The sequence below is a fragment of the Peromyscus eremicus genome, chromosome 1 (assembly GCF_949786415.1).
Source record: "Peromyscus eremicus chromosome 1, PerEre_H2_v1, whole genome shotgun sequence".
In the NCBI taxonomy this organism is placed as follows: domain Eukaryota; kingdom Metazoa; phylum Chordata; class Mammalia; order Rodentia; family Cricetidae; genus Peromyscus; species Peromyscus eremicus.
This window is the reverse complement of record NC_081416.1, coordinates 52,943,832-52,961,486: the sequence shown is the minus strand read 5'-3', so window position 1 is coordinate 52,961,486 and position 17,655 is coordinate 52,943,832. Positions and strand designations below refer to the sequence as shown.

The following is a 17,655-nucleotide window of genomic DNA, read 5'->3' as shown; positions in this document are numbered from 1 at the left end:
CCGAGGGCCCAGATCTGTGCGGCCTCGCACGCCCTCGGGCTTGGCTCTGGGCTCCCAGGCTGCTGGCTGTAGGGTCCAAATTGGTATTCTCGGTCTCAGAGGCCCAGGCAGCAGACTGGGGCAAAGCAGGGGGCGGGACGAGGGCGGGCGGAGCGATGGGACCCAGTCATTTGCGCCAGCTTCCCGGGCTGGCCCAGGGGACCGTGCATCCATCCTGGGCCGCTGCCATGCCTTCGGGACCGGGGTCATAAAGGGATTAGCACTTTTTTCCTTAACCTCTCTTGCTCAGAGAGCTTGTTACCCACCCAGTGAAAGCGGCGGGCGCGCTCTTGGTCCAGCGCCAGCACCGTGCGAGCCCGGGGCACTGGGTGGTTGGTCTCTTATTACTGCCCCCACTGAACGTGATTCGTCCTCGGTGGATGCGACACCGGTTCTCAGATCCCAGGGCTTGGGGCCGGGCCTTGGCCTCTCTTGCTCTTACCCGGTGGTGCCAGAAGGGCCCCTCAATCTCCCAGGCAGGTCCGAGAGGGATGTGTAGATTTCATTCTCCCGTGGAGAACAGGTGGTCCCGAGATCAGGCCCTTTTTTGCTCTTTGTATTTTATTTTGAAACTGTATTTAATGCTTTTTATATGAAAGGGAGAGGGGAACTGGCCCAATCACCCTTATGTGCAAATGTCTTATTTATTATTCGTGTATCAGAGATAAGCTGTGAGGTGGTGGAAGGACAGAGATGGGCGTGTGGCGAGGGGATTAGGAGGATACTAAATATCCCATGTTCCCCTGGCCTTGTTTCTAGGTCCAGTGTCTGCTCTTCACAGAGGGAAGCCACTGAAGGCACTGTGCCCTCCTTTTAAAGTCAGGGTGTGGTGGTCAGGAGATGGAACTTGGGAGGGGCCCTAGGTTCTGGGGTCACTGTAGCCCCTGTGGTGAGAAAACAAGAAAAAGAAATCCCTTCTCTCACCCGCCAGAGCCAGAGCTCATGGTTCAAGTGCCTCAGGCCCAGTTCCCTAGACTTCCTGGTCGACAGTTGGATTTTATACCACGGATTTTATAGCATTTTTATATAATTTCAAGATTGTAGTGGGAAAGGACCCTGGAGATCACAAATTGATCCCTTTCAGAGAGAGGAGCAAAATTCCAAAACCCAGAAATTATTACTTAGCCAGCTAGGAACAAGTCGAGAACTAGAATGAAAAACTCCCAGTTCAGTGAGCTTTGCACTGTATTGCACTGCTTTCAAGATTTCTTTACCGGTTAGGCCTGCCAAGAGGTAGTGTGTTGGGCACTGCAGGCCCTCAGCACTTGTGACTCCTGAGGGCAGCAGAACATTGCACTTCCTGGGAATAAGGATGAAGGCGGCTTTCAGCACTGCAGGCCTAGGGCAGTGAGGGGTGAGGAGAGGGCCGAACTCCAGGTGGGGCCTACCTCTCCTGGGGCCGAGGTTTCTCCAGCAGAAAGTGGCTCAGTATCAGTGCTTGTTTTAAAGTTACCAGATACTCTGGAACGGCTGCTGGCTCAGTTAAATTCCAGTTTTGACCAGCCAGAGTTTTGGAGACAGTATTAAAATCTTTAGAACAGAGATTATGGATGGTGCCAGGCTGGGCACTGACCTTTTTTTTTTTTTTTTTTTTTTACTTTTCATCATGCATGTTTTTAAACAGTATTCTCTCCTGCCCCTACACCACCTTTTATAAACAGTAGGCAAAATTGGAGCTGCTGATTGTCATCACCAGGGCTCACTGCTGAAGTCCAGGTTAGCTGGGGCAGAAGGTAGAAATGGTTTTCCCCTTGAGAGGCAGCCCCAGACGAGCATCATTTTAGGCACTTGATAGAGACAGAAATCCTTGGGCCCACCTGACTACTAAGTCAAAAGGGTGGGACCCACAGTGTATTCTGATAGGCCCTTCCCATACAGCTGCAGCTCCCAAGGAGGTTGTCTGGCAAGTACCTCTTCAGTGATTCTACCATGACTGGACCCATGGCCTCGAGGGTCAAGGGGTTGGTGGGTCTCCTCCCTCGGGATTCTGATTGAACAGGTGAAATTTCTTCATTGTTTTGTTAATGGTATGCTTGCTATTATGGCCCATATGTAAATGTTACTCTGGATACATATTTATATGCCATGTTACTTAGTGACACTATTCAAACATTTGTATGTGTATTTGTGAAGTTGTTTGCATCAGTCATTTAAAAAGTATTTCAGTCTAAGTTTTCCCAAGAGGTATGTTGAATAAAATCTTAAAAGTCCAGCATGAGTCACAGCCAACTTAGTTTTGGGGCAGAGTGAATGAGATGAGTTCTGAAGTCAGATCAGATGTGCCATGACCAGCTCAGTTTCAGCTTTTGGCTGCATGTGGTTTATGGGCTGCTTCCTGTGGTAAGTGGGGACCCTTCCCATCCCCAGGCTGGTGAGAAGCTGAACCAGGCCCTTTAACCCAAGTCACTTCTAAGGTCACCTTTTACACAGTCTCTTCACTTCATTTTAGAAACCAAATCAGTGCAGCTCTGCTTAGTGCCCGGAGTCCCTGCAATTTTGGGAGTTCTTTTTGAAGGTTCCCGGAATGAGGGTGGGAGCGAGTGAAAGCCTTTCGTTCTCACTTCACCCAAACTGTGTAAAAAGAATAAAGTTACAGACTGATGAGACAGTCACTGTGTTCTTTATTTATAATTAATACATCAATTTGCAGTTTTACAGGGACCACGAGAGCTCCTTGAAGCTACTGTATTTTTATGTTGCACGCACAGACACGTACACAATTTCATTAGTAACTTTTTCATCTATAGATTTTTCTTAAAAAGAAAAAAAATTCCTGTGTGGCACAAAAATCTTTCCAATTATTTTAACACAGCAGCAACAAAGAAAAGAGCCAGGTGTGGAGGCTTCCAGTGCAGAATGGGGCCCCTTGTTGGGAGGCCCCAAAGACCATCAGTGCACTTACTTCCTGGGAGGGCAGAGGATGGCGATGGAGTGTTTTCTACAATGGAAACCAAAAAGTCAAAATGAACATGGGCAAAGAAACTAAAAAATGTAGTAAGGCATTCTACCTATCAAAATCCCTAAGTCATTTCCCAAAAGGAGGGGAAAGAGGTTCCATTCCTACTTTTATAGTCACAGACCTTTGTGACCATTGCAGACCATAGCCCTTGAAGTCCCAGCTCTTCCTCATAAAAGGTAGGGCTGAGAACTGAAGGAATTCTTGGATGCCACTTTACAAGCTGACTAGATTTCCATACTGACGGGTAGATAGATGCAAGGTCTCAAATAGAAATCAAGATCCCCAGTCAATCATAATGACAGATGTTGTCTATCAACATCTCCTGGTCCTGCCTGGCCACCCACAACCTAAAACTTGGAAATACTCTCCAAATGAGCATTGTGGGCCAAGGTAGGAACTATGTCATAAATGTGTCTAAAAATGGAGATCCCCCGCAGAATAACACACACTCACAAGCTGCTCTCAAAGCTACATGTCGGGAATCTGGAAATGTACCTCCCCCTCTAACCAACTGAGGCCTCTGGACTACAGACATATGACTTGCATGCAGCCAGTGGGGCTTCAGTCCTCAGGCTAAACCTGCAGAGCACAGGTGGAAGCAGCAGTGGAGGAGAAGCAGCAGGGAAGGAAGACACAGAAGGAAGGCAGGCCCGTGTTCTTGTACCTCGTTCCCCACAGACTAAGGTAGGATTACAATAACTCAAAGGCTGGGAGCCCACATGCAGATTATTTTTCTTAAGTTTATAGCAGTGTACAGCAGTTACAGACATTTCATAATAAGAAAAGTACAACCATATTTATTAAACTTGAGGTAAGGTGGGCAGGGAAAAGAGGGAGAAGCACATTCTGGAATGATTTCTCAAGCCAACACTCACATTGGTATCCCAGACCAACGGCTCGGACACTGCCCTCCCAGTGGCAGAGCCCTTCCATTTCTAGGAAGGGCAGCAGCAGGAGGGTGACTGCCACCCTCCTGCTGACTGCTCCACCCCACTCTGTTCCCTCTGAATTTCTCAGATGGCGTTCTGGGAAAAGGGAATTACCTCTATCACCTGTAAGTTACTCAGAGCTGACAGTTCTTTCATTTAAGGAAGAAGAAGAGCAGTAGGAGTAGCTGCTCAGGTGTAAGGCAGGAAGGTGGGACTGGAGGGCCGCACAAACCCAATGGAAGGAATCCCACTCCTGCCCCTGACTATTTATTCATAAGTTAATCATTATTTCCTAACTTAAAAATAAGGGCAAAATTATAAATGGGAACTGTGTATGAGTCCTTGAAACAGGAGAGAGGACCCTAAGGCATTTCTCTCTTCTTTTTCTCCTTTTGTGGTACAGGTAAAAGCTCCACCACTGTTATGGTCTGATTAATTCTATTAATTTGATTCATTCTTTATTCTTTTGGGTTCTAAGAGATCAGTTCTTTTTTCAGTCTAACACATCTTGTGCTTGGTATTGAGGGTAAAGGGGGAGGAGGGGAGAGAACACCAAATTAAGAACAAACAACTTGGAACCAAGCTCAAGCTGACACTGAGCAAGTCCCTTCATGGTACAAGTGACGATGTTATAACTATTAAATGGCGTTTTAGTAACTGTTGCACTTCTGGCTTCCACGTGCTTATTCTGCCTTTTTTTTGGCGATTCCAGGAAGCTTTGCTTGGATCCTATTGAAGAAAGAAGAAGACAACTGAAAATATTTGTTTTAAATGTGCCTTTGTCCTGGGTTTGTATTTCCTCCAGGATATCAGGCAGGGCTCAGCTGTTCTCTACCTGGAACAAGCCTGAGGGATTCCACCTTGCTGCCCTTGAACTCACATTGATCCACCTGCTTCTGCCTCCCAAGTACTGGGATTTACAGGTGTTTACCACAATGCCAGGATATAAGCTTTATATTATTTATTAGAAAAAACAAAAGCCTTAACTTGGATACATATGAGAATAAATAGGGTTCAAAAACCAAAAAATATCTGACAGCCAAAGTATTTCTGTTGATTATTTCTTTCTTGACAGCTGGAGGGTAGGATATTAAGTTCAAGGTCAGCCTGGACTATATAGCAAGACCCTGTCTCTAAAGCAAATAACCCAACAAACCAAACTACCACAACAAAACCCAAAGATGCTTCTTAACAAGAGGCTCAAATAAATAAAACTATCTAAGGTTTTATTCAGGGTGAAAATGTTACCTTTGACAGTAACGTTTTATATAAGAGACTAGAAATTATAGGGGGAGGGGGATGGTATACATGGGAAATGGTGAACATGATCCCTAAGTGTACTTACTTTTCAACAATTGACTTGGTCTGATCCCGGGCAATCCCAACATAGTGATCAATCTGTGTCTTTAAGAAAGAAAGAAAGGAAGATTCAGCTGGGTAATACAGGAGTTAAGAGTTTTCTTGAAGGCTTTTTTTCCCCCCTTTTTTCTTTTTCTTTTTCGAGACAGGGTTTTGCTGTCCTGGAACTCACTCTGTAGCCCAGGCTGGCCTCTAACTCAGAGATCCACCTGCCTCTCCCTCCCCAGTGCTTGGATTAAAGGCGTGTGCCACTACAGCCTGGCTGCCTTTTTTTTTCCCCATACAAAAAGCACTGTTCTTTTTAGTGCAACCATCAAAAACCCCACTAGTCACTATTTTGGAAAATAAAAATGTCTAGTTTTTCAAAGAATTATAAACTTCTGTTTTCAGACTTCAACTTATGCAACACTTCAAAATAAAAGTCATCATTTGTAGATGTAGGATGTATGTAGTGTTTCCTTTAGCAACACTGAGATACATTTTCTGAGTACTAGAAACTGCAGATTTAATCTGTATTCTGTAGTTGTTAGGTGTGATGGCTCCTGGGCATGATTAACTTATTTAATATTAAAAAGCCACAATTTTTGTGTGTGTGTGTATTTGTGTGTACGTGTGTGAGTGTGCATGAGTCTGTGGAGGAAAAAACTGACATATGGTTTCTCTTCAATTGCTCTCTAACTAGTTAATTAATAATAAGATAATTAATGATAGGGTCTCATGTAGTTTAAGCTGGCCTACAACTTATTATGTAGCTAAGAATGACCCTGAACTTCTGATCATCCTGACTCCACCTTCTACAAGCTAGGGCTACATGAGTGTGCCACTACACACAATTTATGTAATGTTAGGACTTAAAACCCAGGGCTTTGTTTATACTAGGCAAGTAAGTACTTTACAAACTAAGCTACATCCCCAGCCCTCTACTTTATTTTTGAGACAGTTCAGTCTCTTACTGAACCTAGAGCTCACTGATTTGGTTAGAATGGCTGGCCTGCACTCCTCCCCAGGGCTGGGATTACAGATGTACATTCTAACAACAGGCAATTTTATGTGGGTGCTTGAGATCGGAACTCAGGTCCTCCTGCTTGGGTGACAAGCATTTTATCAACTGAGTCACCTCCCTTCTCTCCCAAAAGGTCTTTTGATGGACAAGCTAATCCTTGCGGCCCACAATGCAAACATCTGGACATACTAACATTTTCTTGAAAGTGCAGTTTAGTTTTGAGAAGCTTAACTTTTACTCTTCACCTTCCTTTTTTGGAAAGGATTATTCACCCCTGTGACACAGAACATCTATCCTAGGCCTCCAGTCTTGCTGGAAGACACGACTCTCAGTCTATTACTTTCCTTAAAATGAACTGAAGCCAGTCACACATTATTAGCATATCTGCTGCCAGACAAATGCCTACCTTATACTTCTCATAGACAATTGGAACGCTGAAAACAAGCAGCTCAGCTGTAAGACAGAATCGAAACACGGCAAGGGCAAAAGTGAGACTCAAGCAGCACAGACATTTCTTCATGACGTTCAAAGAAACAACCAAAAAGAGAAAAACAAGTGCTCCCAACTGAGGCCAGCAGGAGAGAGCAGATCAGGGTTGTATTAAAAACCCAAACAGGCTGCTTTCTTTGTATGACAGGCATCAACTTCTAAGCTACAAAAGTGGTTTCTAAAAGCAAGGTCCCCACATTTAAACCAAACCTAAACAACCCTTTACTTACAGTTGCTTTGAAATTTCTTTTTTCTTTTTTCTTTTGTTTTCCCCCGAGACAGGGTTTCTCTGTGTGTCTCTGGCTGTCCTGGAACTCATTCTGTAGACCAGGCTGTCCTCAAACCCAGAGATCCCCCTGCCTCTGTCTCCCCAGTACTGGGATTAAAAGCATGTGCCACCACTGCCCAGCTCATTTTGAAATTTCTTTGTCAGGCCATTTAATCAACACAGGGCCACAAGACCAGGTTACTCCAGTATCTAACACACACTCTAGACACCATAGGCTGGTCATGCAGAGTAAGTGGTTATGCTGTGTGCATGCTCTTTAGCCAACCACTCTGCCCCGGGTTACATTTTTTTTTTTTTTAATTGAGGGTCTCATATGTCCTAAGTGGGCCTAGAACTCATTATGAAGCTTAACATGATAATCCATTTTGATCCTCTTGTTTCCATCTACCAAGTGCTGGGATTATAGATGTGTACCATTATGCCCTTTTTATAATTTGTGAGACAAGGTCTTATTAAGTTGCCCTTGCAGGTTTGATCCTCCTGCCTCAGCTTCTTGAACAGCTGTGATTATAGGTCTGTACCATTTGGCCCAGCATTTATACTTAGTCTTACAGACTACTTCAAGAAATAAACACATGGACACACTTTCCTTGTCACCTTACCAAGAATAAGAAGGGTGATTCCATTAAAAACAGCACCAACATAGGTCATCAGCCACATGAAGACAGCCAGCTGTGAAGGCCAATGGCAGAGGGTTAGACAAGACTAATGATAACTCCGAGTTCAGGCTAACTAGGTCTGCACCAATGCAGTGATAGGGTACAGATCCCCTACTTGACTGCACAGTCAGAAAACTGCCACTGTCTCGGGTGCCGAGCTGGTGACTACTGTTGTAATGCTGCTCTTTAGAGGGAGGCAACAGCTTTTCTGTTGACTCCTACCTCCTTTTTACAGGCTTCCTCTTGTCTGATAAGAACCCTATATTCTCTGTTTTACCTCTGAGTCACAGACCAACAACTAACCTTCAAGGAGTCAACCAGGTCTTCTACCAGAAAGAGACGGATGATGAGTTTGAGGGCTCTGTTGACATGCACCATTGCAGCGTTCATGTAGTTATGGAAAGCTTCTGAGGATAGGGTGATGTCCACATCCAGGTAGGCCCTTCCAAGAGAGAAGAAACAGTCACTCATGTAACATATAAGGGAAAATTCTTCAACAACACAGTGGTTTTTCAGTGGGAAACTGGCATTCTAGAAATCTATAGGGGACACAGCTGCCATTTAATGGATAAAAGCAAATATGTCAATTATTTATATGAATTGTAGGGCTTTCATGTATAATCTGTCTAGAGTGGATATATCAAAACACACTCTATGGGAATGTAGATCGATAGCAGAAGACTTGTCTAGCATGCAGGAGATCCTGGGTTCTATTCCCAGCATTATAAAACAAACAAGCAAAAACCTAAAATTCATTTGTATGTGTATGTATATGCATGTGGAGATCAGAGAACAACCTTGAGTGTCATCTCCCTGGCACTGTCCACCATTTTTTAAACTTTTTTTGAGATAGTTTCCCACTGGCCTGGAATTCACTAAGCAGACTAAGCTAACTGGCTAGTAAGCCCCAGAGACCTGCCTGTCTCCTCCTCCCTGATACAAGTGAGCACCATTTCAGCTTTCCAAAATACATTGTTTTATTTTTTACGTGTGTGTGTGTGTGGGGGGGGGGTTGGGGAGGAGTTGAATGAAAATGGCCCCCATAGGCTCATAGGGAGCGGCACTATTTGGAGGTGTGGCTTTGCTGGAAGAAGTATGTCACCGCGGGTGTGCTGTGAGGTTTTAGAAGCTCAAGTCAGGCCCAGGGGCTCACACTCCCTCTTCCTGTTGCCTGCTGATCTAGATGCATAACTCTCAGCTCTTTCTTCAGCACCATGTCTGCCTGCGTGCCACCAGGCTTCCCGCCATGATGATAATGGACTAAATCTCAGAACTGTAAGCCAGCTTCAACTGAATGTTTTCCTTTATAAGAGTTGCCATGATCAAGAGGACACCAACGAGGACAGATACATACATGTGTATGTATCTGCACATGTATACTATGGTGCACGTGCAGAGGTCAGAGGACAGCCTGTGGCCGCTGATTGTTTCCTTTTACCATGTGGGTCCTGGGGACTGAACTCAGGTTGTCAAGCTTGGAGGCAAACACCTTTAACCGATGAACATCTCACTGGCTAAGACTCTGTCTTAACAAGTTCCAGAACAAGCACCACCAAAACAAAAACTAAAAGAAAAAAGAGGGCAGGGACTATGGCTTAGTGGTAAAGCACTTACTTTTAGCATGTGTAAGGTCCTGGACTCAATCCCCAATTTAAAAAAAAAAAAAAGGGGGGGAAGGGGTAGAAAAGGAAAGACTTAAAAGGGTAATGATTGGGGGCCGGGCGGTGGTGGCGCACGCCTTTAATCCCAGCACTCGGGAGGCAGAGCCAAGTGGATCTCTGTGAGTTTGAGGCCAGCCTGGGATACAGAGTGAGATCCAGGAAAGGCACCAAAACAACACAGAGAAACCCTGTCTCGAAACAAACAAACAAACAAAAAAACAAACAAAAAAAACCCAAAAAAAGGTAGTGATCATGAATATGCTAGGGCTGGAAATTACACAATATACTCTGTTTTGTTCTTAAAAGGTGAGATTTTAAAAAAAATGGGGGGAGTGTGGGCAGGGAAAGGGACTCACTATATCGACCTTACTATATAGATAAGGCTTAAAGTGATCTGTTTGCCTTTGCTTCCAAAATGCTGCAATTAAAGGTGTGTGCCACCACAATCAGCACCTTGTTCTGAGGTGTAACCCTGTACTAATAGCTTGTTCATTCACCCAGTGGCTACTGAGTGCCTAGTGCTGGTCGACTTTGAAGATACCTTGAGGAGCTCAAACTTTTGGAAGAGTGACACTGTTCTCCTTTCTGTTTATTAAGAAAGTATCAAAAAGTTGGTCTGTGCTGGGCAGTGGTGGCGCACGCCTTTAGTCTCAGCACTTGGGTTGCAGAGCCAGACGGATCTCTGTGAGTTCAAGGCCAGCCTGGTCTACAGAGGAAGTTCCAGGACAGGCTCCAAATCTACACAGAGAAATCCTATGTTGAAAAACCATTAAAAAAAAAAAAAAAAAAAAAAAACAGTTGGTCTGTAGTGGCACATGCCTTTAATTCCAGCACTTTGGAGACACAGGCAGGTGTGTCTCTGAGTTCAAGGCCAGCCTGGTCTACAGAACGAGTTCCAGGACGGCCCAGGCTACACAGAGAAACCCTGTTTCGAAAAACTACACACACACACACACACACAAAAATTAAGGGCACATATATCTTTAAGTTATCCTTTCTATTTCTACCAACAGAAAGCCAGGGAGCTGGAGAGATGGCTCAGAGGTTAAGAGCACTGACTGGTCTTCTAGAGGTCCTGAGTTCAATTCCCAGCAACCACATGGTGGCTCATAACCATCTGTAACGAGATCTGGTGCCCTCTTCTGGCCTGTAGGCATACATGCTGTATATATAATAAATAAATAAATCTTAAAAAAAAAAAAAGAAACATTCACTTATTGCCAGGCGGTGGTGGCTCACGCCTTTAATCCCAGCACTTGGGAGGCAGAGGCAGGCGGATCTCTGTGAGTTCGAGGCCAGCCTGGGCTACCAACTGAGTTCCAGGAAAGGCGCAAAGCTACACAGAGAAACCCTGTCTCAAAAAACCAAAAAAAAAAAAGTACAAGCCCCAGCAAGGAGCCAGCAGGCTATTCCAGGGAGGTCACAGCAGGGGCTCTTTCTCTGAGACAAAGGGCTTTTATCTTATTTTTATTTATTTGTCTGTTTATTTATTTATTTAAAAGATATATTTATTTATTTTGTACACAGAGGAGGGCACCAGATCTCATTACAGATGGTTGTGAGCCACCATGTGGGTGCTGGGAATTGAACTCAGGACCTCTGGGAGAGCAGTCAGTGCTCTTAACCTCTGAGCCATCTCTTCAGCCCTTATTTTTATTTTTATTTTTTTTTGAGACAGGGTTTTTCTGTATAGCCCTGGCTGTCCTAGAACTCATTTTATAGACCAAGCTGGCCTCGAACTTGGAGATCTGCCTCTTGAGTACTGGGATTAAAGGCATGCAGCACCACCACCAGGAGACAAAGTGTTTTTAAAAGCTGCTGTTTGTTAAAGCTCAAATACAAATTTTTATGGGCAAAGAATTTCAACAGCACAAACATGAGGAAGCATTTGTTAAAGCTACAACACAGCCAGAAAGGCATTAAAATTTGTCACCAGATTGGGGCTGGAGGGATGGTTCAGTGGTTAAGAGCACTGGTTACTCTTCCAGAGGACTTAAGTTCAATTCCCAGGTATCACAGGGCAGCTCACAACCTGTAACTCCAGTTCTAGTGGACAAGATGCCCTCTTCTGGCCTGCAAGGGCACCACACATATTATGTTGCCCAGACATACATGCAGGCAAAACACCCACATACATAGACAATAAAATAAAGGTTAAAAAAATTGTCCCCAGACCCAGGGAAACTACACAAGAGCTAAAGTAAATCAGAAATAAAATTCAAAATAAGCACAGAGCAAACGCCTGGTTCCAGAACTAGGAGTTCAAAGCTGTTTCTGGGCTTTACCATAAAGGGCTGAAACAGGGACACAGCGGCTCACTGAGGGCTGCCCTAGGCGAGCTATTTTGTGCCCTGCTCAGGATTTGCAGCTCTCTTTAGCCTTAAGTATGAGCCTCTAGCTAGTTAAAAGTTCTTAAACACTAACCTGATGACTTCTTAGGGTGACTGCAAGGTATTTAGGGGATGTTTCTGCCATCAATTGGCTGCAAGAGGCAGGTCAGAACTTCAGATCTGAGCAATCTCAGCAAATCCCTCTACTGAAATGTGGGTTGTGACTTCAACTTACTTGAATGGATGGCCTTCTTCTGACTTCTGCACAGCTTGAATGACAGACTTGTAGACTCTGAAGCTGATGGTGACGGAGAGAAGAGCCAGGATGAGGTAAGAGACCACACTGATAACACTGAATGCTGCCAGGGAGAGCAGCATGATCAGTGTGGTACCAAAGACAAACCCAGTCTTCTTCACATCTCGCCAGAAAATCAGATCACGTACTGCCAAGAGAGAGGGAGTAGAAGTTAGAAAAACCAGGACCACCCTGCCTGTGCTGTACATGCAGCAGAGCACAGCGTTCACCAGCACATATATGCACTGTGCCTACTTCAGAGATGAAAGACTAGGCATTTATTATGGCTACTGGGTCCAGTGGGGTAAAGTGTCATCAAACTTTTTTTTGGCAGAAAAGCTAATAGAGGTGGTCAACGTAGTGACTCTATGGCAGACTGCTTGTTTACCAAGCGAGGCCCTGAGTTCTACAGGGGTAGGGGTGGTAAGGATAAAGCAGACAGAAACATCTTGACAGGTGTTGACTACATGAAGCAAACAAGTCAGACAGTGTGTCAGGATGTTGAGACAGGAGGATCACTTGAGACCAGAGTTCACCAGAATAGACAACAAAGCAAGACCCCATCTTAATCAGTCCATTAAATGAAGTAGACAATGCTTCTAAAATGGTTAGATCCCAGACCCAAAGCCACATACTAAGTGAGATGTACTAGTTGGGGTAAGAGAGAAAATGGTGATAAAGACAGACCATCTCTACTTGAAATGAAACATGTCTTTGTCTTAATCTGAAAACAGAAGGGTTGTAAGTAGGAGACTATGTACTTATCCAAACCACAATGTGTGTACATGCATAGGATTGGGGAATCCAGGGCCTTATGCATGCTGAGTAAAAGTACTACTTTCCTACTGAGTTACAGATTTGTGTCCCTTTAAGGCATTGTTTTTAAAATAACTTTTAATTGATACATATGGGTGTGGTGCAGATGTGTGGAGGCCAGAGGAGAGGCTCCAGTGTCATTTTTGAGACAGAGTTTCACTGTGTAGACTTGGCTGTCCTGGAACTCACAGAAACCCACCTGCCTTTACCTCCCGAGTGCTGGGATTAAAGGCAAACAAGCCAGGCAGTAGTGGCGCACGCCTTTAATCCCAGCACTCGGGAGTCAGAGGCAGGTGAATCTCTCTGAGTTAGAGGCCAGCCTGGTCTACAAAATGAGTTCCGGACAGCCAGGACTGTTACAAAGAGAAACCTTGTCTCAAAAAACAAAACAAACAAACAAACAACAACAACAACAAAACAAAAAAGCAAAATGACAATAAAAAAACAGGGTCTCCACCTGTTCTGGAGCTTGCTAATCAGGTTATGCTGAGACCCAGGAATCTACCTGTCTCTACTCTCCTTCCCCAGCACTGGGATTATAAACCGCACTACTATACCCCAGCACCTTCCTCCTCTCCTTCTTACCCTAATGTGGATTCTAGGGATTAAACTCAGGCCCAGCACTTTACTGACTGGGTCATCTAGCTCTTTAGTATTCTGGAACCTCTTTATTTTTGATTTTGCTATTTTGGGTTATTTTTTGTACCCCAATCTTGAGCCCCTGAACTCCTAAGAGCTGGGATTGAAGGCCTGTGACAAACACCTGGCCATACTTTTTTTTTCCCCTTGAGACAGGGTCTTGCTAAATTGCCTAGTCTGGCCTTATAAAGATGGATGAGGCCTCTAGAGTTTGACAGATCTGAGTCTTAGTAATTTCTACCAGTGCTATTTTAACCTTTATTTTATTTTATTTTTTTCTGAAACAGGGTTTCTCTGTGTAGCTTTAGAGCCTATCCTGGAACTTGCTCTGTAGACCAGGCTGGTCTCAAACTCACAGAGATCTGCCTGGCTCTGCCTCCCGAGTGCCGGGAATAAAGGCGTGCGCCACCACTGCCTGACTTGTCTGCCTTCTAAGCCATCCTCCACTGCAAAGTGAAGAAAATAGAATCTTCTCCCCAAAGCTGTTCCCAGGAGAACATAAGGCCAGTGCAGGTAGAGTGCATTATGACCTATGTGGAATAAATTCACTCGCTTTACTGGGAAGGGGAGGTTCTGTGATTCCTGACGGGAACAGTTGCAGTGGTTTCGCAAATCAGGGAGAAAACAGGGTGCTGCTCAGGTGCGCATGACTGAACTAAGACTATACAAGAAAAATGAACAGAACCAGACCTACTTAAGAAAGCTAGTACTAAGTAGGATAATTCCTACAGTCAGAGTTCAGGCACATACAAATGTTAAACTTTATATGTCTGTTAAGTGTAGCTTCAATACAAAATGCAGAGAGGCTCCATGTCACCACCAGCAGAACAACCAGATGACACATGCCCCTGGATATGACACATCAGAATTCTATAGAATTCCAGCCTCAAATACATACCTTGTATTTAAAGAGAAAATAACTAGACAAATGCAACTGGAGAAATATTCTACAAAATAACTCATTGATGTTCTTAAAAACTAGTGTAAAATATAAACAACAGGGGGCTGGAGGAGAGATGGCTTAGAGGTTAAAAGCACTGGCTGCTTGATCTTCCAGAAGACCTGAGTTCAGTTCCCAGAATTCACAGGGTAGCTCACAATTGCCTGGAACTGAAGTTCCAGGGGATCTGATGCCCTCTTCTGGCCTCAATGGGCACCAGGCACAGACACGGTGCACATATATACACGCAGGCAAAACACTCATATAAATAAAATTAATATATAAAAGTTTTTACAAAGAAAGAAAAAGAAATAGACTTCCACACTGCACAAGTTGGAAAAGGCCACCGTGTCTGCATGGACTTTACTGCCATCTGCTGGAAAGTTGTCATACAAGGTAGTCAGACCTACAATGATTACACATGTGACTAGTGCCCCCTACAGGTATGCAGAATATAAAGTGCATAGCAGTACAGAAAGGCCCTGGGTTCAGCCTTAAAATAATCAGTGGAATTAGGGTCTAGGTCAAAAGAGGATTTACTGATGGGAAGACAGAACAGCAGATAAAAGACATTAATACATGTCAAACCTCACAGCTGTTCCTTTGCTTCGTTCAGGCCCCAGCCTGCAGTCATTTCCTGCCCTACACACTGTATGCCCTTACAGCTTTATTTCTCCTCAGAGCACTCACCACCTTACACACTACTTCTAACAGGCTCTTCAAATCTATGACAGGCCCAGCTCATAACCAAGGGCCAGTGTGACCACAACTTCCATTCACTTCCTGATACTGGCCCTCACATGGGAATATGCCAAGTGGAGACTAAGCTTTCTCAGCACAGAACCAAGGGGACTGGCAAGACCTTTTGAAACTCTTACCTCTCTGAGTCTCTGGTAGTTAGGAGGAAGAAAAATATGAGGAAAAATGTAAGAAACAGGGCAGCTGTTAAGGTTTAATATGTGAAGCCATTGGACTGGGTGCTCAGCTTACAACCAGGAAACCAGCAAGAAGCTGCAGTGGTTTTGTTTCCATAAATGTATTTTTATTGTTATCCATTTGTTCCTACTGCTTTAAAATAGAAAATTAGCTACCTATGGTGGTGTACACCTGCAATCCCAGATCTTGAGGGTGAAAGCAGAAGGGTCAGGAGTTCAAGGTTATTTCCACATCCTGAGCCAGCTGAAATGAGAGGCATACACAAATTACCTGGAATATGTGGTGCTAAGGATCAAACTAGGGACTTCCTGTATGCTAGGCAGGCACTCTATCAACTGAGCTACCCTTCCCACATTTCTCACTTTTTAATTTTGAGGCTGGCCTTGGGGTTCTGACCATCTTGCTGACCCAGCTTCTTGAATAGCTGTGATTACAAGGCCTGTGCCACCAGGTATATCTCTTTCAAGGGATGGGAAAGGAGACCAGAGGGGATAACAGGGTATGAATCTGACCAAAATACATTACATATATGAGTGAAATGTCACAAAGGAATTCATCATTCGCCTTTCTTTAGCTGATAATGTACGAACAGATTCTGAAGCACATGGGTTTGCAACTTTTGCCATTGATTAGCTGGGTAATTTGGGACAAGATGCAGAACTTCTATATGTTGGGTTCTCACTGTAAAACACAGTGACGGCCTTATAGGGATGCTGCAGGACTGAATGGGTGAGTGTGGAAACACCAGCGCACTGCTGAGCATGTAGCTAGTGCCTAATGTTAGCTATGATGACTTAATGGGCTGCCAGTCTCAGCACACTTGTGATGGAAAACTGATGAGCAAAAGTTTGCTACAGAGCAATAAAGATTTGTTTCCTTTTTTGTATTGTTGCTAACGGGATATAAAATTAATATTGGGGGATTGGAAAGGAATTTTTAACTAAATTTCTTTAAAAAACTTATACTTGGAGCTAGGCGTGGTGTTGCACATTGTTAATCCCAGCACTCGGGAGGCAGAGGCAGGCAGATCTGAGTTCATGGTAAGCCTGGTCTTCAGAGTGAGTTCCAGGGCTACACAGAGAAACCTTGTCTTGAAAAACAAAACAAAACAACAAATTTTATTTAAAGATTTTATTTTTTTTTTCATGTGTAATCTGTGCAGTTTCCATGGAGGCCAGAAGACAACACTGGATCTCATGGGAACTGTAGTTACAGAGGGTTGTGAGCTGCCATGTGGGTGCTGGGAATCAAACCCCTGTCCTCTGGAAGAGCAGCCAGTGCTCTTAACTGCTGAGCCATCTCTAGTCTCATTAGTTATTTTTCTATGTTTCTGATGCAGAGCCTCTGTGCTGAGAATATTTATGTTGCTGGTGAATTACAAGTGATTCCTCCCTACTTCCCAAGTCTTCTATAATATGGCTGTGACGGCCATTCTTGTTTGTCAGTTTGACTACATCAACTTAACTAAAATCCAAGTAGCTGGGTACACTTATGAAGGACTTTTTCATTTGAAGTGGGAAGACTCACTTTTAATAAGGATTTTTTGAGATGGGAAGATCTACCTTTAATCTGGGCCACATGTTCTGTTGGCAGCCTATATAAAGGACATGGAAGAAAAAAAGCTTTAGATCTTTGCCTGTTCTCCCTCTCACTGGCAAGTCTATTCCTTCACTGGCATTAAAACTTACTTTTTTGAGATTCTGATGGACTCTGAAGTCCAGCTAAGATGTCCAGCCTCATGAACTGAACAACTACTGGATTCTTAGATCTTCTGTTGGCAGATAGCTGATGTTAGACTAGTTGAACCAGAGCAGGTAAGCCATTTTAATAAATCCCCTTCTCGTGTGTGTGTGTGTGTGTGTGTGTGTGTGTGTGTGTGTGTATACTCACACACATTTTTTTCATTTTATAAGTTCTGTTTCTCTAGCAAACCCTGACTAATACAGTGGCCATACTACTTTTAAAAAAATGTTTAAATATAAAAATGGACTTATTCATAATCCTTGAGCAGTTACCATTCCTTCAGAAAATTCATTATAAACAAAAAGCAAATGGGGCTCAGTGGTTAAGAGTGATTGCTGTTCTTTTAAGGGACCAGAGTTCAATTCTCAGCACTGATAGGAGGTAGCTCACAACTGTATCTCCAGCTCCAGGGGATCTGATGTCCTCTTTTGGCCTCTACAGGCACTTGTGTGCGCGCGCGCGCACGCGCACACACACACACACACACACACACACACAAATAAATAAATCTAAAAACAAAAAAAAATCACCAACTGCTACAGTAGCTTGAGCCAAAACAAAAACAAAAC

The 17,655-nt window shown here is 44.0% G+C and overlaps 1 protein-coding gene across 5 annotated transcripts in view; it reads right to left on the bottom strand.

The window, feature by feature from the left end:
- Positions 1-3,724: 3,724 nt before the first annotated feature.
- Positions 3,725-17,655, bottom strand: part of Rtn3 (reticulon 3) — a 51,320-nt gene continuing 37,389 nt past the window's right edge. For 4 of the 5 annotated variants that reach the window (XM_059261677.1, XM_059261691.1, XM_059261671.1 and 1 more), the window contains 6 exons: positions 11,953-12,160; positions 8,030-8,168; positions 7,670-7,739; positions 6,696-6,742; positions 5,273-5,331; positions 3,725-4,656 (listed from right to left, as the gene is read on the bottom strand). In XM_059261677.1, coding sequence (XP_059117660.1) covers positions 4,611-4,656; positions 5,273-5,331; positions 6,696-6,742; positions 7,670-7,739; positions 8,030-8,168; positions 11,953-12,160 — 569 coding nt within the window. In that variant the 3' untranslated portion in view covers positions 3,725-4,610. The remainder of the gene's footprint in view (positions 4,657-5,272; positions 5,332-6,695; positions 6,743-7,669; positions 7,740-8,029; positions 8,169-11,952; positions 12,161-17,655) is intronic. The other variant, XM_059261702.1, reaches the window with a different exon arrangement.